General features: G+C 35.8%; 1 protein-coding gene across 6 annotated transcripts in view; it reads right to left on the minus strand.

Annotated features, from left to right (window-relative positions):
* The window catches only part of Sema3a (semaphorin 3A), a 462,616-nt gene that overhangs the window by 13,080 nt on the left and 423,429 nt on the right, over positions 1–26,107 (minus strand). For all 6 annotated transcript variants that reach the window (XM_087656813.1, XM_087656812.1, XM_087656815.1 and 3 more), the window contains 5 exon segments: positions 25,289–25,508; positions 21,011–21,102; positions 12,447–12,488; positions 9,002–9,159; positions 4,771–4,838 (listed from right to left, as the gene is read on the minus strand). In XM_087656813.1, the coding sequence (XP_087512939.1) occupies positions 4,771–4,838; positions 9,002–9,159; positions 12,447–12,488; positions 21,011–21,102; positions 25,289–25,508 (580 nt within the window).

Here is a 26,107-nt window from a genome sequence, read left to right on the forward strand (position 1 = left end):
TGAGAGGGATACACAGACTAGGAAATTTTAGCTATATCTTTTGGAAAGAGTAATTTTATTGACAAAGTATTTTTCTAGTCACTTAATATACTACTGTATCTTACTTTTAGAAAAAATTTTGGAATAATGATGAAATCAATGTGTTATGAAATATTACATGAGGGGTTGGGGATTTAGCTCAGTGGTAGAGCGCTTGCCTAGGAAGCACAAGGGCCTGGGTTCGGTCCCCAGCTCCAAAAAAAAAAAAAAAAAGAAATGTTACATGAGAGTGAAATAGTTCCGCTTGCCACAGCTATATTCACTTGATCGTATATGGCACAACTACAGTGCATCTTAGTTAAGGGCATGATGAAACACAAAAGCTTTCAGAGAAATTCCAGTATGCATATATCAACTGTAATATTATGAATCTATGTGCAGCATCTGGTACATTTTATTTTCGTGATTTTGTAGTGAATGCATTACCAAAGAAAGCAAAATAATCTATATGCCAAAGCAGGATTGCCATAAGAGGAATTGTTTAAAAAAAAAAAACAGGAAACATAGGATTTGATCTTTCATTTTCTTTCCCCAAGCAATTTGATGGGAGATAGGAAACAATCGTTTGCAGAGGTGGAAACCTCCCATAAACAATAATGAAAATACTGTCTTGTATTATAATGATATATAATTCTTATAACTTTCAGAATAAAAGGGAAATATGCAGACAGCTTAGAATCTCCATTCATAATAGTTAAATTTAAGGGTATAAATAGATTATCTTGGACAGAATGATGATTTTTGTAAATAAAATATTGGGTGAAAATATTGCAAACCTCAAAGAGGGTTTTTGTCCCATTTCTTCCACATATGTTTATGTCTGAGATAGACATTTTTACATTGTTTTCTCATTTTTACAGAAGTTTATTTCTCACCAGGATTGCATGTGTGAGATTGAATCTAGGATCTGGCACTCAATGACATTCCTGGACCATTTTATTTCTTAGGAGTCCATGGTGCAGTAGTATATTTAATCTTCACTATTTCCCTCACAAGTGGTATTTCATAATTTATGGAACTTGGAGGCTTAAAAGGATAACATCAGTTCCTAGATGAAAATCTCAGGGCTCCTCTTTGGGTTAAATGTTCATATTCATATTTGGAACATGGTAAAGTACAGACCATAAAATCATAGACAAAATACTAAATTTATGTCTCTCTTGACTGGCAAGACGGTACTGCAAAAGACAGCTTATGAAATTTGGGCATGATTTTGATGGCAATCAAGACATAAATTGAGATGGGCTAGGTGTGGAGATAATTTAGAAGATTGACTTCTGTGGACATTTTATTGTGGGACATTAAAAAGGAACTTCATGTGTGCAGAACAGCCAAGAAAACTATTAGAAAGTGAAATCGAATGATACCACTAAATTAGAAGATAGGGCATAAAGTATCCTCATGATCCAGGAATATAAGATGATGGTATGATTTTCAAAATTTAGTCATTTGCTTTCTGGACATATAAATCATAGATTGTGTTGCGGTCCATTTTGGTTTGTAAGGAGGGAAAAAAGGCAACAGCACAGATGTAATTTATGTGGCCAGTCATTTTCTTAAATGTAAAGTTAGACAAGCTCCAGTTTCAGGCACACATTCTCTTTTGAGGGAAGGAATGGAGTGCAAACAACCGGAATACTCTGCTAGCATCTTGCATGGAATGAGATTGGAAAGAAAGATTTCCCAGCACACATGTGCTATTAGGGTTGATACTAGGTTTTGGCTGAATGGCTATGGTGATAGAAAAGACTGTTTGAGATCAAGAGAAATGGACTGGATTTTTGTTTCTCTCAGAATAGTTCAGCCCAGTGCAGTTTTGCACAACAAGGAATTTCAGTGAGGGTGTGTTGAAGGTTTCATCCAAAGTGCAATTTCTTCCACCTTAATTTCAAGCTATTTTTATATAGTCACTTTATTAGAATCTCAAGCTATGTAAAATATAGAGTGTTGCAGACTATGTTTACCATTACAGCTGGAAGCGATCATATCGAAGTGTATAATTTGGCTTCATGTTGCTTAGAAGCTTTCTGTTAAATAACATCGCATATCTTTACTTGTTTCCATATGAGCACATATATTTTGTTGAATGTGAGAAGTGACATTAGCAAGACAACACACATGATTTAAACAGGGTTGGGCTTTGGATTGGAGCCCATTTACGTTCAAATATTGACATCTACTATTCTGAGATAATTCACGGATCCCTAATGGTAGGACTGAGCCTGGCCAAATGGGGATTCCTAACTTACTTTCCACACATTTGAACTTTACTGTAACCTACGGTGAATATGCTTTATGTTTGTTCAATTAGCAACACAAGCAGCCAAAAGGCACAGGGATCTTTGAGATAGAAGTGTTTTATTGCAGTGGAATTTTGTGGGCTGTTTGAACCCTTCCTCCCATCTATCTTAAATGTAAAATAAAAGTGCTTACCAATCAAAAAGGAAACTAAAAATAGCTCTTGTAACACTAAACTATCACAATTCTATTTCATCTTAAATTATAAATTTTAATTTCATTATCCAGAGAAGAATTCATTCGCAAAGACTTTACTGTATATAGCCAAACAATTCTGCATAATTTTCATAGGCTCGAGCCAATATAATGCCACAAAAACATATCTTCAAAATAGGCAACATTATCTCAAGTAGAAGCATTAAGTGACCAACAATTTTATTTAAGCACAGTCTCCCTTCTGAAAAGTCCTTGGTCAGTTTTCCCACTTGTTTATGAGACATTTCTATCCCCAGTAGGTTTTATTTTGAAATAGTATAAGAACTTTACTTAAAAGGGACTGGATTGCTAAACAAATGGAGCGATCATCAAGATGATGCATGGATAACTGCTAATGGTTCCTAGAACAGCTTCGTGACACATTCATAATCAATTATTATTAGTTGAATGATAGCTTATAGTGATAATTATCTCTCGCTGTGTGCATGCAGGTATGTGTGCACATTATGTATTTGTGGGTGTACATATGTAATGGTGTGATTCACATATATGCACATAGAGACGAGAGGGTGATCTCCAATGCTGTTCCTTCTCAGAAATTGTCTTCTTTAGTTTTGGAGGCTCCCCTCACTGTGACCTCAGACTAGGTAGTTAGGATGTCTAACTAGCCAATAAGCTTCAAGCCTCTGCCTGTCTCTGTCTCACGAGTGTTGAGATTACAAAGACATCCCTTGATTCCAGTTGTTTACATAGGTGCTGAGGTACTTTACTGAGACATACTTTAGCATTCATAATGATATTTTGTTAAAAACAACATTAAGTTTACCGAATGTTTCTTATTTTCCCAATATTATATCCATTACATCAATGTAACAAAGCCCATACAGAAAAATAGATTATAATCTGTTCAGAAATAACTTTGAATTTTTTTCTCCCGCTTTTGTTTCCAAGAATCATTTTTAACCCTCAAGGTACAAGTCCATAAATTCTTCACTAAAATGAATTAATAATTAATAGTGCTTTATTTATGAAGTGATGGAATCATATTACAATAATTTCACTTGAAATAAGTTCATGAAAACTGAGTAAACATTTGGTCTAAATGGAGTAGTAGACTGTGTTACTCATGAAAAAGGAACAATATACTAATATAGGCACTTCCCTTGGTCAGAGACACAGAGCAACACCTTTGTTAACCTTGTTCAGTGGTCTTTTTCTTCTTCATTGTCGGGAGAGTAACCCACAGGAAAGCAGCTAATGGTCACGAATGTTTAAAAGTGACTGATTTTAAAGCACTTTTTCTAACATCCCCCATTTTTACCCCTAGTTCTACTGAGAAGAGGATTTATAAGTCTGATTTCAACACGTTGAGATTACACACAGAGGGGTCTGCCTTTGAAGAAGATAACAGATTTTCCTATGGATATTCAAGTGCTACATATGGCATTAGTCCCCCTTTAACATACATAAAGTAACAATATTCTACATACCTAGTAAGTCAAATAAAGATTAATTGAAAACACAGAGAGTGTTTTGTGATCACTAGAAAAGGCACTTGAAGAGAAAACAGAATAATTGTGTTCAGTTACAATGTTCATGCTTCGCATATTAACTCTTATTTTTTTTAGCTGTTCATTAGTGCCATTGTCATTGAGAAGTTTCCCCAGCAGAGGGAAGCACAGCTTCATTATTATCTCATAAATTGCAATAGGGAGAAAAAGCTTACACAGCAATTTATGTATATTAAATGGAGGTTGTGTGATTCAGCTTAAATTAGCAACTCTGACATTAAAAAATGTTTCAATATCTTGGTTTCAAATTGAAGCAATATATTGGTTCCAAATTGCTCACTCAAGGAGATATATGGCTAGTATTTTAATGTAAGGATGTGGTTTTGCTGTGTATTTGACTCAGACATTCAGAAAGAGTTAAAATCATCAGCATTAGATATATGGCTTCCTTGGTCCATTTTAACACTATTTATTATTAATTTATTTGATATATTTTGATGAAAATTTCTGTTGCTTATCTCTTTGTGTTGCTAACATCCAAGGGTATGTTCATAGACTTGGCTGCTTTGGTTCATGTAAGCCGTTTCAGTTCTATATCTTGTAAAGATCTAAAATCTTGAATTTTCACACCTTTGATCAAAATATATATTCATTTTGTGAGTTCATCAGCATCTTCTTCATTCCAGACCGCATTTCCCCCTAACTATTCTTGGAACGATATGTGCTCTCCTACCACTTAGCCCTGGAGGTGTAAAAAGTGGCTTACCATGATGCTGCAAGTCGGAGCAGTGAGTCAGTGGGTCTCCATTCCTTATATCCTGTCGTCTTGTGCGCCTAAAAGAATTGCATTCAAGAGACATTATTCTAAATCTCTGGTGTGAATGAAGAATCAAATCTGTACTGAATCTGATGGGCAAGGGAGTCTCATACATTTGTAGCTTGTGTGGCTGGATAAGGGGACAGGAAGGTGAGCAAACTGGGAAATGAATTCCATCCACTGCAAGGAAAGGGACCTTAACCATCAGGAGTAGACATTCTGATTTGTCTTCTACCAGGAATCAGCCAATAAAAACCTAACACTGAAAAGCTCCAGACTTAATTTTAGAGGAAAAGAAGATATAATATTTTGAAAGGTCAACCCATTTCTTCAATAAACCTAAGAATTGCTCTGATCATCAATGTGGGTGTAAGCCTGAACATTAGAATTCACATGAATGACGACTTTCCTCATTGTATATGTATTTCCTCATTGCTCCCACAATTCTCCAATGGATTTATGAGTCTGATGCTAACACATTGAGATTACATACAGGGTGAGGCTATATTTAAACTTTTGAAAATATACTATTGTCTAACTTTGATATATAATCTAAGAATTCTTCTACTGCTTTTTATTTTTCATCACTATTTTATAGGAAAGCATCTTTATTGGATCTTCTTTGATGTGGTGCTGGGTATTGAACAGAGAGCCTATTGTAAGTGTTACACCATTGAGTTATGCCTCCAGCCTTTGGTTTACCTTATTTAAGATTCAGTCTTATTCTACAATCATGGCTAGCTTGCTGGGGTTTCAAGGTGTACACAACTGTGACAGCCCTGTTATATAGTTATGGTTGTACATCAATTTATTTATGCCATGGAGAAAGGGGGGGGGAATTACAAATTTTGAACTTAAGGGCAAAGTCTCCTTTGCTAAGAGAGTAGGTAGACCAAGATGACCTTCTCTTTTACTGAAAAGCAAAATATATACATTGAACTCCAATTAGCATTCTTCTCAAGCTCTTCAAACTGTATGTGGGGGTCCCATGCAGTTAGATACACTTGAAGGAGAAAATGGGTCCTGCTATTAGATGCAAAATAGATGTATAAATTGAGAGATCAGAGATAAGGAGAATGGCTATGAAACACAGAAAGTGTTGGCATCTTGACTGATTTTTTCTTTTTAAAATATCTTGCTACAAAATTACTTGCCATCATTCAATGGCCATTGAGAAGTGTAAATATGGAATTCATTACTGTATTTATATATTTAGAAGTCTAAAGTATTTATAGATTTCTATTTGTAGAAGTTGTGCGACTATCAAGCAGATGTGTATATTTGAAAATTGAGCCAACAAAAGAACTTGTGAAACATGAATCCCAAAGCATGGGGGAAAGCCTTTGCCAGTCACTTAAACTTCAAAAAATGCAACCACAGAGAATACATAAATTGCAAGGCCTCCATGCATCCTTTTCAAAGACATATCTAGTCTGAGACACATGAAATTAGGTTAAGTAAAATCCATAATTCACAAGGAAAACAAGAGAACTTATGAAAATTCTTTAGGTCTTAATTTATGGTTGTGTGAGAACCACTTTCAATATATAAATACCAGTTCAAATTAGAGTCATGTTTATCTCTTTTCTCATTCTTTGATTAAAATTCAAACCTATCACCACCAAATCACGCAATGTTCTTTATTAACATTTCTTATAAAGGGAAGATTCCTCACTTTAGCTCACATAGGATTTCCATGTGCATATTTGAGTAATACAAAAGGCACCTAGAGATAAATAGTTTTAAGAAGTATAAAAATTTAATCTTAAATAATTTAGAATTATCACTGTAATAATGGTATATGTCAATGTATTAACTAGTTCTGGTTTCTTTAATCATTATATATTATCTTCAAACTAAGATTTTTCTAATATAAAATCTCAACAGATTGTGGAAGTACTAATTATAACACTGAAATATGGAATTTTGAAACAGTAAGAAAACTGTTTTATGTATGTAGTCTACAGTAGGAGTTTTACATTTAATATTACTGTGATTCTGTGTTCTAATTATATGACAATATAAATTAAGCTCTAGGTAATTGTTTCAAAAGATTCTTTCTTTCTCCTTTCTTTCTTTCTTTCTTTCTTTCTTTCTTTCTTTCTTTCTTTCTTCCTTCCTTCCTTCCTTCCTTCCTCCCTTCCTTCCTTTTCTTTCTTTCTTACATGGATATGTTTGGGAATCTCTGTGCACTTCTACATACCTTGACACCAGAGAGGAGTTACGTGCTCTAGTGCTAGAGTTATACATGACTATGAGTCGTCTGTGAGAGTCTGAGAACCGAACTGGGTGCTCTGTAAGATCAGTAAGTGCTCTTAACCACAGAACCATATTCTCTCCAGCTCTAGATTTAGATGACTCAATATTCAAACAATAGTATCTAAAACACCAATGCAAATAATTAAGTAGAGGTTACTTGTAGTTAGTCGATGCTTTCCTATAATATTTGTAATATTAGAAATGCTTCAGATCATTCTTCACTACTGTGAAAGACTGACAGGCAGAACTGCTCTGGAAAGGCTGACTGTGCTAAAACAAAGTCATATTGCTCCAGAAGTGCAGTGGGTTAGGGATGGTGGTGACCGAATCTATGTTTGAAAAGGTCAGTGTGCATGGTGGCAAGCTTGCAGGAACTTTAACAAGATTCTGTATATTCCTTTCATCCATCATTACCTCTTCCTCAAACAACATATATCAATAGAGAAAGGCAGCCATCAGCAAACAGGAGAGAATATGATATTGCTGCTTTAAAAAATTAAAAACTTTTTATTTTATTAAACACTAGTAACATAATTTGTCTGCAACTTTAGAGTATATCTAAAGAGGAAGTTTATATAGGAAGCTGCAGTTATATCTAATTTATATGTATTGTTCTCAATACATTTTTGGCTATGCATATATATGCCATATATGTATTCTGTACACATGGGTGCATATATATGTGCTTATTCTGGAGGCCAGAGGTTGAAAATGGGTGTCTCTCTATGTTGCTCTCTATCGTCATCAACCCTATCACCATCACCATCACTATCACCATCACCATCAGCACCACCACCACTGCCACCGCCACCGCCATTGCCATCGCCATCATCACTTTGAACCTGGATATCTCACTGGATGTGGAGTGCACTTATTTGCTTGAAACTGGAGCTCACCAATTATACTAGAGAATCTGATCAGTGAGCTCTCAATATCCCTCAGTCTCTCTACCCTTTCTTCTCAGTGACTCTAAACTAGGATTTCCCCTGGGTTCAGGACCTCGTCCAATAAGGACTTTACACATCAATCCATCTCCCATGCATCTGTTAATAACTCTCCATTTATTTATTTATTAATTAATTAATTAATTTATTTATTTATTTTATTTTTTGGAGCTGGGGACCGAACCCAGGGCCTTGCGCTTGCTAGGCAAGTGCTCTACCACTGAGCTAAATCCCCAACCCCATAACTCTCCATTTATAACTTAAGTTTTATTTCAAAATTTCCTCTAAAATAATTGTAAATAAAATATTATCAAGAATACACTTAGAATGCATGAGTAGTACACATACTTACACATGTACACACATGCGGGTGCACACACACACACAAAGACCAGACTTTATTATGTAGTTTTATGTTTCGAGTGAAAATCCTCTAAGTATAAGATGATGCAGTAAGAACAGGGCAATTAAAAAATTCTTGAGCTAAATAGGAGATATATTTCAGAATATTAATCACTTGAAACCTACGAACCTTCAGTTGACTGTCTTATGGTCCAACATGAGCTGGCACACATTTTATGCTAGTCACCCTGAAGCTGAATAACTTGTTATTATCCTGGATGCTTAATTGCAGTACCACTGGAGGCAAATTTCTTTTTAAATGTCTTCTCTAGTTTCTTTTTATTGGGGTCATCAATGACCCCTTGAATGGTTCTTCTGCCATTTCTCAATCTAACATATTTCACACTCAACATTCTACTTTTGTTCCATCAAATAAAATATTTTTATAAAGATTTAAAAAAAGAATATTAGCTAATCAATATTAATGCATTGAAGAAATCAATGCACCTTGAATTCCACCAAAAAATCTTATCTGCACAGAAAGGCAATATGCTTATTTATCAAGGGCTGGTCTATGAAACAAATCAATCAGGCTGCTAAGAGACATTATATTTCTCCTTTAATGTTCACCTTACCTCTTTGCAGTAGGAAAATAGCGTGAGCATGATGACCCATCCCAGGCACAATAAGGGTCCCGAGCAAGGCAGCATTCTGCACAGGCTTTGCCATAAATGTCACAACGGTGTAGAGGAAGCTGTGCTACTCCAGCAGTTGAGCCAATGTACAGTTGTTGCTTTGGATGAGTTAAGAAAACATTCATCTGAGTCTCCTTTATAAACTAACTTACTTCTTTATCAATAAATTATACTTATGGATCAAAATTGTCTTCAATTATTTCTTCTAAGGTCTAGTGGAAACTCCTACTTTAAGTTAATTAGAAACCAACTTTACACATCTGACGGCAACAGGGACAAGAGAGATATGCTATCCTTGCAGTAGAGAATTGCTTGATGATAAAATGAACCTTAAGAAAAAGTTATATAAATGGTACTCCAGAACACAGTTAATCAGATAAGCATATCTGCTGCTACGCCTGATATTCTGATGTATATTCCAGGGACCATATGATGGGCATAAGAACTGATTTCTGACTCTCACATTCATGACTGTACTGTGATAACCCCCACACATACAAGATGAATAAATATGCAATAAAACTTTAAGAGTTATGTAAATACTGAGACATGTAATAATAACCCACAGAAAAAGACATCAAAATATTTTTTAATTTTATGGGATTTAGATGAAAATTGAGTATTAGAACAACTTTATTGTGAACAATAGGATGCTCTTTGACATTATAAATTGTCTAATGGAAATCAACATAGTCAAAATTTCATTTTCAAAGATTCTCGCTTACAGAGTATATATATATATATATATATGAATATATAAGTTCTGTAAATGAATATATATTGATATACATATGTCATGTGTGTGTGTCTGTGTGAAGTTGAATGTAAGCTGAAGTATTTACTGAAATCTAAGTAATTATTACGGGAATGCTTTTATAGATAATGTACCTGTGCTTGAAGCTAAGCAAAATACTCATATTGAAGGCTATAAACCAGCATAGTTTAGGAAATAATGTTGATTCCTTAGTAAGAGAACATGTTCCATCTTTTAAAAATAGATTTCACTGGAAATCTATTGTATAAAAGCAGTGTCAGTGAGATGGTAAATGAAGCAGGTATAAAATATTTAAGCAACTACGAGATTACTTAGAGAGCTGCAGCAATAACCAGAAGCATCATTGGTTACAATGAGCAGGAACGCGATTGCCTGACACTGACATCCCATTTTCTTTTGATACTTTTGCGATCGTGTCATACAGACTAGCCTAGTCTTAAGCTCCCGAATCTCCTGCCGCCAATTCCAAAGTGTTTGGATGATGGGTATAGCTGTTAGCCCTGACTTTGTGATCTTGCTTGGAAAGGTTACTGACCAAATTAGCAATTCTATCAAAAGATCTTGTTTGCCTAATAATGTTTAAGAAGCCTATGCCGAACTCATAATTACAGACTTATATGACATTTGAGTAGACAAAGAATTACTCAAACGAAGTAACTATACCAGGCACATGCGTTTAAGAGAAAAAAAATGTACAGGAAAAGTGAGAAAAAGAAAAAAAACAGTATAGTCATCCAAATGATTTATGGTCATGAAAACCTAAACTCCAATAAATTGACCTAAATTAAATGCAATTCAATGTCATTTTGATTTTATCATAATTCTTCAGGATTACTAATGATACCTAAAATCATCATGCTATCCACACGAAGCATAGGGGCTTACAGGCATCACTGAACATAATCCAGTGACTAGCTAGTAACCTGATGTGCTTTTTCTGCCCAATTTAACATCACCGCAGGAGATTTCACTAGCCTCCTTATGACATCATTGGCCATGAGCTGGGTGTGATTTCATTATCTAGAAGGTTAGTTTCATCACTGCTGGTTCCTCTTGAAATACCGTCTCACTTTAAAATGCTTCTAAGAGTGAGCGCAATTGTGTCACACTGACTGAAATCCATCTTCCTCCATGAATAGCAAATGTGAGTCAGGGATTCCTTCTTTTAGTTGAATGCTGTAATAATAGGCAATATTTTAAAATATTTAAAAATCTTATTTCTTTTTCTTATTTTTTATTTGAAAAAACTTTAATTAATTAATTAACGCATATGTCTATATGCGTTAGTGTGCATATATGGAGGTCAGAGGACAATGAGTGGGGAGGTCGTCCTCCTACCACATGAGTTCTAGTTTCAAACAAGATGTTTTACTAAATTAGACTTAGAGGTAATTTGGTAAGGATTGGCTCTGAAGTCTCGCAGAGAATAAATATAAATAAATACCTTTAAAATCATTACAGGAAAGATTATCCCTGTCTAGTTTCCATCCTGGAAAGCCCCGGATTTCCTTGCCAAGATGTGACAATTTTTAGATGTGAAGAACAGGTGAATACATGTTAATGAGGTGTAAGATAGCAGTATCAAGTCAATAATATCTGCACTCTGAGTTTAAATATCTGGGAGATTATCAATCTATTTTGATACATCTGTGTGGAAAGTGTACACACTGCACTTTGTTGGCACCATAATTTAGTGTTTCGTTCAGGAGGTGGAACACTGTCAAAAGCAAGACAGGCAATCAGATCAGAAATAACTCTAGCCAACTAACTCTTAAGTTCACAGTTCCATAGACAATATTTTACAGCAGTAAGAGACATCCTAGTTCACTTTCGTCTTTATACTATACTTGCTAATAGACCTCAGTTTGGTATATTAATTTATTTCTAAAATTATATTCATTTAATGAATTGAAGTAGTGATATAGAAAATATGATTTTTAGAAGTCAAGCTGTGTCATATCTCTCGCTCAGTATTGGGAAATTAGTTGTTTTTCTTTCATGTCTTGGTGAAACATCCATTTGTTATAAATGAAAAAACTGATCATGAGTAACTCTAGAACTCTGAATTCTTAGAGTTGTAGAATATACTAATTGGTAGTGCTTGCTTGTATGTTTAAAAAAATTGAACACTTTTTTCATGAATGTAGGGGCTACTTCTTAAGATCTTCAACCAGAATAAGCAACTGCTTACTTTGACGAACATATAAAGTAATATTTTACAATCCTATGTGTTGTATGCTGCCTACTCATGCAAAGTTAAGTAAAATTTAAATCTTTTACTCTAAAATGATCTAACAGTATTAAATTTAAAATATGTGTATAGATACTGTTAAAATATAAAAATAGCTCTTGAATAAAACATCTCTAGACCCCGAAATACTATAAATCTACATTTAAAGATCACTGTTACTACTTTTCAGGGAAATACTTTCAAATGGCGCAGATGATAAAGCTTTTATTCCGTTAGCTTGTTATAATAAACCTTTTCCACTTCACTTTTTTTTTTTTACTACCAATTGCCTAACAATCTTCTCTAAAATATGCTGGATATCAAGCTCAAATGCAAAAGTAACAAAACATAGGGCAGACTATAACATATTATGATAGTACCTGTTTAGTAGAAAGCTCCATTGCTGAAATAGTTGTTGGTTCCTAAAACATAAACAAAAGAAGTGTTGGATAAATGAGAAAAGTTGGTTAACTAATTGGTTAATACCTTTACAAGTTCTGCAGAAATAGTGTAACCAAATACAACAAATACTCTAAGAAGAAATAGATCTGTGAAAGAGGCCAATGAGGTAAGTGCTAAATATGTGAAACAAACGAGAAGGGCGCACCGGCATCATCCAGATATCTTTGGGGATCCTGCCTGCAGTTCATCAAGTTGTGTTTGTTGCCCAGTGAATGGACCTAGAGACAACTCAGTAGGTCTATCGTAAGTCAAGAAAATGTAAATTGTCTACATTTCCCCCTTCTTTATCTATTTCTTTAACTTGTTATATTTTCCCTCTTATGTGTATGAAAGACAAAGACAAAGGCCAGCAGTATATGTGTTCTTTGGTTCTTTAGGTAGACTCTGAGCATTCTAACCTGACTGCCATTAGGTCTCTCCACTGCTCTGCCCTCTCCGTCCAGCCCTTCCTCTATATCCCCTCTCATCTTCAGAAACGGAATTCACCAACCGGTTCCATTATGCCTCAAAAATCCTTTTTGATTGCTTCCTTTTAGCCTTCCTTGTGGTCTTCTTTGTGCTTCTCTGACAGGTCTGACAGCTTTGCCTTCCCTTGCCTATTCTTCACACTCTGCTTTCCTTTTACTGAGCTGGGCTGCTCTGTGCTCCTGCCAACCCCACACGCACAGGCAGTGCTGACGCGCTCCACTTCGGAACTGAGCACATGATTTTCTTAATGACTTCCGTACAACCTGCCTGCTCACCAGTGAAACAAGTGATGAAGGAGACGCATTTCCTTAATGGAGTAATTTAGAGATTCCCAATACTTTTCTACTTTATAGCTTAAATGAGTGATAAGAATTACCAAGTACAGTAATGATTTCTTAAAGAATTACCAATCGCAAAGTCAACTATGGTGAAAGTTGTCATGGAACTGTATCTATACAGAAATGGTGTATTTACTACTTAGTAGTATCAAGTCACAAAAATAGAATTTATATTTCATTCTCAATATTTTGTTTTAAAAGGAGTTTTTAATTTCTACAATATTGGTATACATTAAGTATAACAGAAATTAAGAGTCAGGAGAAATTTCCATTGCAACTTTCCCCTCTCTAACTTTCCCATGAGACTTCATCATGTGCCTAAAGAAATAACTAACCATGCAAGTCTGTATCAAAGAAATTATATAGTCATCTAGGCATAGAAAAGACAACACCCCAATACAATAAAAATATGAAGTCTAAGCTATTTGAAAATATAGTTGATTAAATTTTTATTTCCTATTCATTGATTATGCAAAAGCAAACATTTATGAAGCAGATTGAAATGGGTCTCAACATATGTAAATTGTAAAACATGAGACAAACTCGAACATACACCAGATTTGATGAGGTCATATTATGCTGTCAACATTCTAGATTAAGATTATAGTATCCCTTAATTAAAAGAAATGTACCTGTTATTTACACGAAGAAATTAATAAGTTTAGAATATGTACTGCCTACAACTGAATTTTAATGTACAATATATTGCAATGACATCCATTTAAATAAGCTATAAGTTTTCTGAGAAATAACTGGTGACAAATATGAGTTCCATTTAAAGAAGAGGCAGCCTCATAAGCATTTTTATGACATTGGTTCTGATTGCAAATTTAATTGGTCTTCAAGCAAAAAAAATTAAAAACAGCATCTTTTCAAGATTTTCTATGACTCACATTCACTGTACATCTCATAGCTGTTTCAATTTAGTCATTATTAATCTTTTGCACTTGCAAGGCTTTTCCACCTGCTGACCCCAGGAGATTCTGACTTAGCTTACTAGCTGCTCAGCGCCTGGAGAGGAAGCTCCTTCAGAAGAAGTTAATAGGCTGGAATTTGCAAAGCATCAATTATGTTTTACATTTGAATGAAAATTAAACTCTTTTTTTGTTTGCTCAGCTGTTCACGGAATATTGCATAAATTGGGTGGAAAATGCAAGTGTTATTGATGGGACTTCCTTGAAATCTTTTGCAGTCAATAGGACTATACATAAACTCTTTTTGTCCCCGTGGCGCCATGACTGGATGTCGCACTGAATTGACTCAAAAGGAAAGTTCATTGGAAGGATGGGGAGGCATACTGTCCAGCGAGGGTGAAAAATTACCATGTGTCCAGCTTTTTATATCTTCTTAACTTAAGAAAAAGACAATGATATGGAAAGATTGAATTCCAGTATTCTGGAACAGATTTTTTTTCATGAATAACAATTTTTTTTATAAACTAACATTTACCAGTTAGCTAAATTTTACTATAAAAAGAGAATCTTTAAGAGTTCGTGATTATAATCTACATGCTAAGAAGAAATGGATGCTCCATTTACTAACCAGCTCACTCAGAAGCACATAGTAAGTAAAATACTTTCAAATTCAGATGATTGATGTCGAGTTACAGTTAGACTCAGGGTGTATGTTAGTGCTACAATGCTGTTTTGAATAGGTATTGGCAGAGCTGTGGGTTTCTTAGCCCAAAGCCAATGTTGACTTTACTTCACCTCTTATCATCTATTAAAATTTTTACTTTGCAAAATTTTATTGCTGAAGAACATTTTTCTTTCTATACAGTGACTGGAACATGATTTCACCAGAATAAAAGAACCTTGTAACCAAAACCACTGGAATGCTCTGTGATTAGCTGGCGTGTTTTCTTAAAACTGATCTCAAGATGGCAAGGCGTATGTACTGGTTTTAATCCAAGAATTTATGAGTTATTCAATCTGAAAGAGACTCATAAGGACATGGTCCCAAGAAGGTGGTAATATGGGTAAATTAGCCTAACATTAAATGTGTTTAAACGCTACAAAAGAGTAAGCCTGGATCATGACCCTAAATCTTTATCTTGTGTATTTACCCTATCAAGCTGTTGTAAAGCTCCGTTGATCTTTTTAAACTGTATTTTATTTTAAATGGAATGACACAAGTGCCAAATAGAAACATAGAAACCATAACGCTTTCCTGTTTTTTCAATGTATGCGGCTATCGCTTTAATGTGTTGCGGTTTTTCCTTTTCTGTCCACTGCTGTGAAATTAAACAAAGCTTGACAGTGAAATACTCCAATTGCTAGCCCACAATATATATATATGTGAACTTTGGCTGATAGAACAGAATGCTGAAGTAAATATTTCTGTAAACTCTGCCTAAAGATGTTTTGTCTGCTTGTGTGCCAAAGAAATAATTGTGGCAATATGCAGAGTAGAAATCAGTAGGAGAGTGAAAGCAGCTTCTAGAGAAGAACTTGTACTTCCAACTGCAAAAATCTTCTAACAAAATTTAGATCTCTACACAGTTTCTTCCTTTATAGTACAATGTTACGTATTCATAATTGTTAGAGAGTTATAAAGATTTTTTTTTCTCATTATACCTTAAGTGCCATAGAAATGTCCTAGCAGTCACCCCAAGTGTAATCTTGAAATGTATTGCTTTGGAAACCCCCAATTCAGAACCAAGTGTTGTAGATATTAAGTATCTATATCTGCTAGTCTGTTGGCTCATACCATGCTTTTGCTAAAAGCCCTTTTAGCTTAAACTCCCTTTAAATTGGAATTTTCAATAATATATCAAGAAATACAGTAATATGTGAACTATAAACCTCAGATGCCAGGAACACTAAGAAGGGAATTTAACTACAATGTTAAATTCTACTACCAAAACATGCATGATTTATTTAATAAAGAAAACTTAGAAAAGAGTGAAAAGATAAGAAAAATTATTATTTATGAATCTCATAACATGACTAAAATAATTCTACACAGCAAAATTTAACTCTACTAAGTGACAACAAGCATCAGTCTTTGAAAACGAAATGTATAACCAGAAGACCTTTTCATCCGAATGAGGTCAGAGACTGTGCCCAGAGTGGACATCTCTCCATCTCTATGTCTGCATCTGTTGCTTTATCTCTGTCTGTCTGTCTCTCTCTCTGTCCTTGTCTCTGTCTTTTTGTCTCTCTGCCTTTCTCTCCTCCTCCAACATATGAGTATTTAAAAAAGCATGGATGCATGAAAGGTGAAAAGAAGTGTAGTTGTCTGTGAATAATTGGGTGTTTATAAGGATATTGTGCTAGTGTGCACAATGAGTTTATTTACAAAAGTTACATTGATGATTATTTAATTTTTTTCCCTTTCTATTAGAGAAGAATACGGAATCAGATCACCAGGAAAAGATTGTGCTATTTCTGAATCACCTTCCCGATGATCTGCAATCTTACTTGAAGACTAGATTCTGTGAAGAAGGTCCTTACAATCTTTATCATATTTCACTTTTGTATCAATATTGTTTCATTTAATAAATGTTGACTGAATTTATACTTTAGCCTTAGAGATAGAACAATGAATACCAGGCAGCCATTTATAAATTTAGCTCTCAGTGCCCATAATGTGTCTGCTAATCTAAATGGGCCCATTTGGACAATTATAGTTTTCAATTAATAGGCTAAGGTTCCAATGTGCTTTCCTTTTAAGGTAACTCACTTGGCATAATGTCTGGCCAAAATAAGTTCACACTCTATAATCGACACCTAAAAATGGCCAAAGGAACATTGAACTGCCTGAGGATCCAGCTATACCTCTCTTGGGCATATACCCAAAAGATGCCCCAACATATAAAAAAGTCACGTGCTCCACTATGTTCACCGCAGCCTTATTTATAATAGCCAGAAGCTGGAAAGAACCCAGATGCTCTTCAACAGAGGAATGGATACAGGAAATGTGGTACATCTACACAATGGAATATTACTCAGCTATCAAAAACAATGACTTTATGAAATTCGTAGGCAAGTGGTCGGAATTGGAAAATATCATCCTGAGTGAGCTAACCCAATCACAGAAAAACACACATGGTATGCACTCATTGATAAGTGACTAGTAGCCCAAATGCTTGAATTACCCTAGATGCCTAGAACAAATGAAACTCAAGACGGATGATCAAAATGTGAATGCTTCACTCCTTCTTTAAAAGCGGAACAAGAATACCCTTGGCAGGGAATAGAGAGGCAAAGATTAAAACAGACACAGAAGGAACACCCATTCAGAGCCTGCCCCACATGTGGCCCATGCATATACAGCCATCCATTTAGACAAGATGGATGAAGCAAAGAAGTGCAGGCTGACAGGAGCTGGATGTTGATCTCTCCCGAGAGACACAGCCAGAATACAGCAAATACAGAGGCGAATGCCAGCAGCAAACCACTGAATTGAGAATAGGACCTGCGTTGAAGGAATCAGAGAAAGAACTGGAAGAGCTTGAAGGGGCTCGAGACCCCATATGTACAACAATGCCAAGCAACCAGAGCTTCCAGGGACTAAGCCACTACCTAAAGACTATACATGGACTGACCCTGGACTCTGACTTCATAGGTAGCAATGAATATCCTAGTAAGAGCACCAGTGGAAGGGGAAGCCCTGGGTCCTGCTAAGACTGAACCCCCAGTGAACTAGATTGTTGGGGGAGTGCCACAAGGGGGGGAGGATGGGGAGGGGAACACCCATAAAGAAGGGGAGGAGGTAGGGGGATGTTTGCCCGGAAGTCGGGAAAGGGAATAACACGTGAAATGTATATAAGAAATACTCAAGTTAATAAAAAAAAATGGCCAAAGGAATCAATTTTTTAAGTCAAATTTGTGACATCACTGTTTTGAATATTTAAATTAAGGCTATGCAGAACATATATAAGGAAGTCATTCCATTTTTAGTTTTTATAGGTAAAAGCAATAAAAAGTAAACATTAATGATATTTCAGGTAAGCACTGTGGCATATGCCTGTAATCCCAATACTTAGGTAGTGGAAGCAGTAGGATTAAAAGTTTATCATCATCCTCAGCTACATAGTAAAGTCAAGACCATGCATAAGGAGATACTATCCACAAAGGAAAAGAAAAACAAATACAATTCCACCAAATATCCTGATAGCATTGGGGCAGCCAAAGACCTCCTATGTCTGTGTTTTTCAGCTAGAATATACTTTTAATCACTCTGGCTGGAATATATACATGCCCTTAGTACCCAACTTTAATCCCGAACAATGAAGTTAAAGTTAGTTTGTTAAAGGAAGCAGCCATGTTTGAAAGTAGCAACTAATTGAAGGGCAGACAAAGAGATGAATCAGAGAAAGACTTGACAGAATGAGTCAGAGATAGAATAAACTCTCATGAGAACATATAGGAAAGAGAGGTTACTTAAGAGAGCTGTTCTTTTTTTTTTTTTTATTAACTTGAGTATTTCTTATATACATTTCGAGTGTTATTCCCTTTCCCGGTATCCGGGCAAACATCCCCCTCCCCCCTCCCCTTCCTTATGGGTGTTCCCCTCCCAACCCTCCCCCCATTGCCACCCTCCCCCCACCAGTCTAGTTCACTGGGGGTTCAGTCTTAGCAGGACCCAGGGCTTCCCCTTCCACTGGTGCTCTTACTAGGATATTCATTGCTACCTATGAGGTCAGAGTCCAGGGTCAGTCCATGTATAGTCTTTAGGTAATGGCTTAGTCCCTGGAAGCTCTGGTTGCTTGGCATTGTTGTACATATGGGGTCTCGAGCCCCTTCAAGCTCTTCCAGTTCTTTCTCTGATTCCTTCAACGGGGGTCCTATTCTCAGTTCAGTGGTTTGCTGCTGGCATTCGCCTCTGTATTTGCTGTATTCTGGCTGTGCCTCTCAGGAGCGATCAACATCCGGCTCCTGTCAGTCTGCATTTCTTTGCTTCATTCATCTTGTCTAATTGGGTGGCTGTATATGTATGGGCCACATGTGGGGCAGGCTCTGAATGGGTGTTCCTTCAGTCTCTGTTTTAATCTTTGCCTCTCTCTTCCCTGCCAAGGGTATTCTTGTTCCCCTTTTAAAGAAGGAGTGAAGCATTCACATTTTGATCATCCGTCTTGAGTTTCATTTGTTCTAGGCATCTAGGGTAATTCAAGCATTTGGGCTAATAGCCACTTATCAATGAGTGCATACCATGTATGTCTGTCTGTGATTGGGTTAGCTCACTCAGGATGATGTTTTCCAGTTCCAACCATTTGCCTACGAATTTCATAAAGTCGTTGTTTTTGATAGCTGAATAATATTCCATTGTGTAGATGTACCACATTTTCTGTATCCATTCCTCTGTTGAAGGGCATCTGGGTTCTTTCCAGCTTCTGGCTATTATAAATAAGGCTGCAATGAACATAGTGGAGCACGTGTTTTTTTTTTATATGTTGGGGCATCTTTTGGGTATATGCCCAAGAGAGGTATAGCTGGATCCTCAGGCAGTTCAATGTCCAATTTTCTGAGGATCCTCCAGACTGATTTCCAGACTGGTTGTACCAGTTTGCAATCCCACCAACAATGGAGGAGTGTTCCTCTTTCTCCACATCCTCGCCAGCATCTGTTGTCCCCTGAGTTTTTGATCTTAGCCATTCTCACTGGTGAGAGGTGAAATCTCAGGGTTGTTTTGATTTGCATTTCCCTTTTGACTAAAGATGTTGAACATTTCCTTAGGTGTTTCTCAGCCATTCGGCATTCCTCAGCTGTGAATTCTTTGTTTAGCTCTGAACCCCATTTTTTAATAGGGTTATTTGTTTCCCTGCGGTCTAACTTCTTGAGTTCTTTGTATATTTTGGATATAAGGCCTCTATCTGTTGTAGGTTTGGTAAAGATCTTTTCCCAATCTGTTGGTTGCCGTTTTGTCCTAACCACAGTGTCCTTTGCCTTACAGAAGCTTTGCAGTTTTATGAGAGCTGTTCTTAAGAGAGGGAAGGAGGGATAGGGACTGGGAAGAGTAGGTTGGTATATAATATATGACAGAAGAGTAAATTAAAAAAGAAGATATGAGACAAATACAAAACTATAATCATTCTACAAAAATACTGGTCTACAATTTTGCTGAGGAGAGGCAGATTTACTGGGATAGTTTTATAGAGACAAGTTCAGAAAGAAAAAGCTAGACACATGTAAAGACAGAACAGGCGAGAGAATAAGCAGCCAGAAGATAAGAACATATTGTCAAAGTTCATATGAGGCCAAGCAGAGTCATTGTGAGAAGCCTAGAGAAGCTGGATTGAATCAGTCAGCTTAAAAAGGAATTTTTAGCCAGAATGTGTGAATTGAACCAGCCAGCCAGGATTCAGAGAGAACTAAAAAAGGTGAGCTTTTCCTACAGTAAGCCTCCAATTGCATCTACCTCAGTACACCTAGGACTGCTTACATACCATGCCGGATTCACTATAAATTGAGAGAAGAGATTTTGAATGGGAAAACATTTGTTCTTCAAGTTTACATATAAATAATGTAAATCACAGATTTAATTATTTAAAATAATAAGAAACCAGCCAAGAATTTTTCCATCTTTACATTTAAGTGCAATGATACTTCCAAGGTTCATTTTGTCTGGGTTTCTACTTGACCAACTAATTAGAAAGGCCTACAAGAGTACCATGTACTATGGCTTCAGGGTGCAGTTGTTCTAGGGGATGACTGGAATTAGGCAGCACTCACCCGGAAGACTGTCATTTCTTCCAGAAGAACTTCTTCTAGGTCATGCCAAGTCTCCTTGGGGACTGAAACCACTTTAAGGACAGTTCCAACATCTTTCAAAGAAAGCAGAGCAGAGGTTACAACTTAAATAGATTGGAACAGAGGTCATCCCTAATGTAAACAGCAAGGATTTTTGCAAAAAAAAAAAGTTGTTTTTTTTTTGTTGTTGTTATTGCTTACTTTTTAAACTTGTGAAATGGGGAGCGTGTGTGCTTGCCACAGCACACATGTGCAGCTCAGAGGAAAACATCTAGAAATAAGTCTGTGCACTCCACATTGCTAGAGCTGGGTCACTGTCATTGTTTGCGATGCCTTGCTCCCTATCCTAGGTTAACTCGTCTTCAAGCTTCTGGGTATCCATCTTTTTCCTCCCCATAGAAATGCTGAGATTATCTTATATCTTTCTGTGATTTCCAGAGGTCTGAATTCAAGCACTCACCTCAAGCACAGCGAGCACCTTTCACCCACTGAGCTGTCTCCCCAGTCCTAACCAAACAATAGTTTACCAACTTCACATTTCTTTACATGAAAATTATTTTATTTATTTATTTGCTTATTTAATAATTTTTACACTCCACATTTTATCCTCCTCCCAGTCTACCCTCCCTCTGTTCCACATCCCATACCTCCACCCTGCCCCCGCGTCTCCATGAGGATGCCCCTACCCCACCCACCCCACCAGACCTCTAAACTCCCTGGGCCTAGATTAAGAGCACCGACTGCTCTTCCAGAGGTCCTGAATTCAATTTCCAGCAACCACATATGGGTCATAACCATCTGTAATGTGATCTGATGCCTTCTTCTGGTGTGCCTGAAGAGAGCTATAATATATTCCCAGACATAAAATAAATAAATAATTCTCTTTAAAGGAGTGGGGAGGCTGTAGTGATGGCTTGATGGTTGAGAGCACTGGCTGCTCTTCAGAGGAGCTGGGTTCAATTCCCAGCTCCCACACGGCAGCTTACAACTGTCTGTAACTCCAGTTCCAGGGGACCCAACCTCATGTTTTATATTTCCTTTCCACGTGAATACATCTGTAAACTTCTACATAAAAACCCATTTTACCCCTCTTAGTTTATAAACTATAAAGATAAGCTTGGAAGCATAAAAAACAAAATTTAATACTATATCAAACTTTAAAACGTTTTTAACCTAAAATGTACACATTTTCAAAAATACAATATATCCAATGAAAACTGCCTAAGTTAGATATCTTTTTATTTGAATTTTTTTATGGTTTATACATTCTAGAGAAGAGGAAAAAAAACTAAAAAAAGAATTTCCAATTTGACATGACAGACTTTTCCAGGCTTATTTTGAAAGCAGAATGTGTCCACAAAGGAATTTGTAGGTGTGAAATGTAAGGGATACTGTTCATCTCCAGGTATAACAAGAACGTCAGTGTCCATCAGCACACTCCTCTCCAAGAAGAGCTGTAGTACTTACAGGCCCTTAAGTCAGGTTCAATGATACTGACTTGACAAATGACGATGTGACTTCTCAAAATAAACATTTGAGACTACATACCATAATAGTTTGTCTACAAAACATACACTGGGCAATCAATTTTAGAATCTTAAGAAATTTAGATATAGGAATGCAAATTATTAAAAAGCATTGATTAAATCTTTATAGGGATTTGGGTTACTATCTAAATTCCATTGTCAAAAGAAAAGATGGCCAATGAAAACATCTATCACTTTTATTTAAAGTTTCATTTATGGAATGTTAATTTTCCCGTATTATAGGTGTGATTCAACTCTTTGTGAGAAGGCAAATAGGGTCTTCCTTGGTTAAGACGTTGAGTCTAAACAATTTGAGCTTTTTGTAAACTTGATCAATTCTTTTCAGTTCCAGTTGTTTCATTTTAGCAAACTTTTAACTTTTTCCAAAGGAAATCTTACTGCTGCGCCAGAAGTATAAACTAATATATTCATTCTATTGGCAACTCTTCTCAGTGAATTGTAACAATGTACTCTGTGTGATCAGGGTTATCCTTTCAAGAGTTTAAAAATAGTCCACTTTTAAGAGGACCCTTCATTGTTTACAGGACCCTAGTAAACTCATAACACCAAAGATTAAAGGGAAATTAGGTTAATCTACTTAGTCCCTCCAAAGGGTCTGCTGGACCCAAACACAACTTATCTGTGTTCCAGATCAAGTTTTACCGAATAGTATTTCAAACAATTTCACACAAATTGAATCAGATTACTCAACAAGGATCAATGTGCTATGAAGTGAAACTTAGTTAAAAGATAAAATTACTGTAATCAATTTACTTGCTGACAGATGACCCTGGTCCTTACTGACATACAATTATCCACATCATAGGACATTCAACATCCTCATGAAAATGGGACCTTTAAAGGCAGTGTGAGTCCTAGAGGAATTAAACGCTCATGATTGGTTTTCTTTGTTCACATACCCGGAAATAACCTTGTTGCTTTGAGAGTGAATAAGGGACTTCTGAACCAGTTTAAGCTAGAGATGGAGAACAAGGCTGGTGTGATATTATTAAACAAACCAATTACTCTTCAGAGACTTAGTTATAAGTCAACATTAAAAGATAAGCTACTATTTACTGAAAAGGAATACTGTCTTATATTTCTTGGTAGATATATTTGCAATGTTAGGCCCTACTCACAGTCATATGGAGTCTCATTAAGATTCTTTTACTTCGTAGGAAAATTTTCTTATCCGTAAAAGTAGACTTTAATGTGCTGCTAAGAACCTGACACTATTAAACCTGATATCATCAGGATTTTGCAATTAAGGTATGAAACTTTGATTCTTTAAAGTAATTTTACTAACTGCTATCATGCTGTAGTAGATGTAATTTTCTCTCTGTTCCTCACCAAGGGAAAATACATGCTATCATACAATGCTTCAGTGGAGCACTCTGTTTTTGTTGATTTATGTCACTTAATGAAGACTAGGGATTTATTACCTTGAAATCTGACTCTAAGTAGCAAGTTTCAGATTTGTAACTGGTACTTTCATAAATAGCACCACCATTTAGGGAGATTTGGGAAACAAAATAACATGTAATAGTAATAATAAGGTTGATTCTGAAATATGAACCTGCAGACATTTGTTTTTAAAAATAAGATGAGGAAAAAGATATCATATTATTAAAGAAAGGTATCTGATGAATATTGCATAGACTTTCTGGTAAAGATTTTTTTCTTAATATTTCACTTATATGGCAGAAAGAGTGAACAAAGTATTTGGGTAACCCTCTTTTTGATGGAAGGTTTTCATTGGCGGTAATGGTAAGATTCAGATAAGCTTTGTAGTTAATATATTCTTGGGCATTTATTGAGTATCCTGGAAATTTTAGTCATGATTTGAACAAAATTGTGTGTGTGTTCCTAACCAGAAAAATTATGCTTCAATTATGATAACTGATTACTTAATTATTAAATTTACTTGATATTTGTCAGTCATCTTTAATCTGGAACTATCAATTTATTCATAGATGTGACATTTTGAAAATTGTAGACCAGTATTTTTGTAGAATGATTATAGTTTTGTATTTGTCTCATATCTTCTTTTTTAATTTACTCTTCTGTCATATATTATATACCAACCTACTCTTCCCAGTCCCTATCCCTCCTTCCCTCTCCCCCAGATCCACTCCTCCTCTGTTTCCCTTTAGAAAATACCAGGCCTCCCGAGGATATAAACAGAACATTGAATAATAAATTATAGTAAGACTAGGCACATACCCTTATATCAAGGCTGGGTGAGGCAACCCAGTAGGAAGAAAAAAGTCCCAAAGCAGACAATACTCAAGAACATAACATATATATATGAACTAGCGCAGTCCAATACAGGATTCCTAATTGTCACTTTAGTCTCTGTGAGCCCTGATGAAACCTGCTTTGTTGATTTTGTGGATCATGTTCTTGTAGTGCCCTTTGACCTCTTGCTTCCTAGAATCCTTCCTCCCCTTCTTCTGCATGATTCCCTAAGTGCTACCTAATGTTTCACTCTGGCTGCAACTGCTCCTATCAGCTGCTAGATGAAGCCTCTTTGAGAACAATTATGCTAAGAAAATAAATTATCTTAAACAAATGTATCTTTAAAAATGATACCATATTTAAAATGGTAGACTATTGTTGTACCTCGACAATGTATATAGAACTTTGCCTTGGCAGCCTTGGTTGTCAGTATATTTAGTCAGCTAAGTACACAGTATTCTGAAGGAAAATAAACAGTTGAAGCACAAAAGTGTACCTGTTCCGATGAACATAACATCATACTGGCCATCTTCTGCATCCACCCGGTCTACAACAATTTGTGTGAACTGATAATTTACATCTGTTTTGATCATTATTGGGCGATTATTAATAGGAAACACTGGGTTGTACATGGCTGGATGGCTTCTTGCAAAGGTTATGACATCATCAGGAAGGTCCTTTGTGGAGTCAAATCCACCAAATGTTTTACTGGGACACTGTTAGAAAGAGAAGAACAGCTTTTAAATAATGTCTAATGAATAAGCTTCTAGATTATAAAGTATTGCTTCTTCAATGGTCTAAATCTAACCTTGTAATTATTTCTTATTATCTATATTTGAAACTGGCTGAATAATTAAGCTATCACCAGCTTTTATATAGTTAAATTTGCAGATGAAATGATCAGTATATATTTCTAAATAAATATCCATTCTCAGTGTCAATTGGTGTTTAGTCACATCACCATTTCTGACAAAAACTTGAAATGCATCTGAGAATTCAGTGTTTAGGAGGAGCCTGATGCCTCTGCTAATTGCATCAGCCTGTACTTCATTTCTATAATAAATGTGTTACATAATGGGTACACTATGCTATAATCAAAAAGCAGCTAGGATGTTTAGAGAAACAATACTTTTATTGAGTTATATTTAACTGTTTTTAGTTTAGAATAATACCCAAATATTAATCCCAGGTAAAAAGCAATATAAATTATTCCTTATTGTCTGACTCATAATTCTGAAAACATATTCCTCATAACTTTAATAAAATAAAATAATCCAAAGGTTTTATTTAGTGTTTATAAGTATATGGCACAGCA

Source organism: Rattus norvegicus, chromosome 4 (genome assembly GCF_021556685.1).
Source record: "Rattus norvegicus strain SHRSP/BbbUtx chromosome 4, alternate assembly SHRSP_T2T, whole genome shotgun sequence".
In the NCBI taxonomy this organism is placed as follows: Eukaryota; Metazoa; Chordata; class Mammalia; order Rodentia; family Muridae; genus Rattus; species Rattus norvegicus.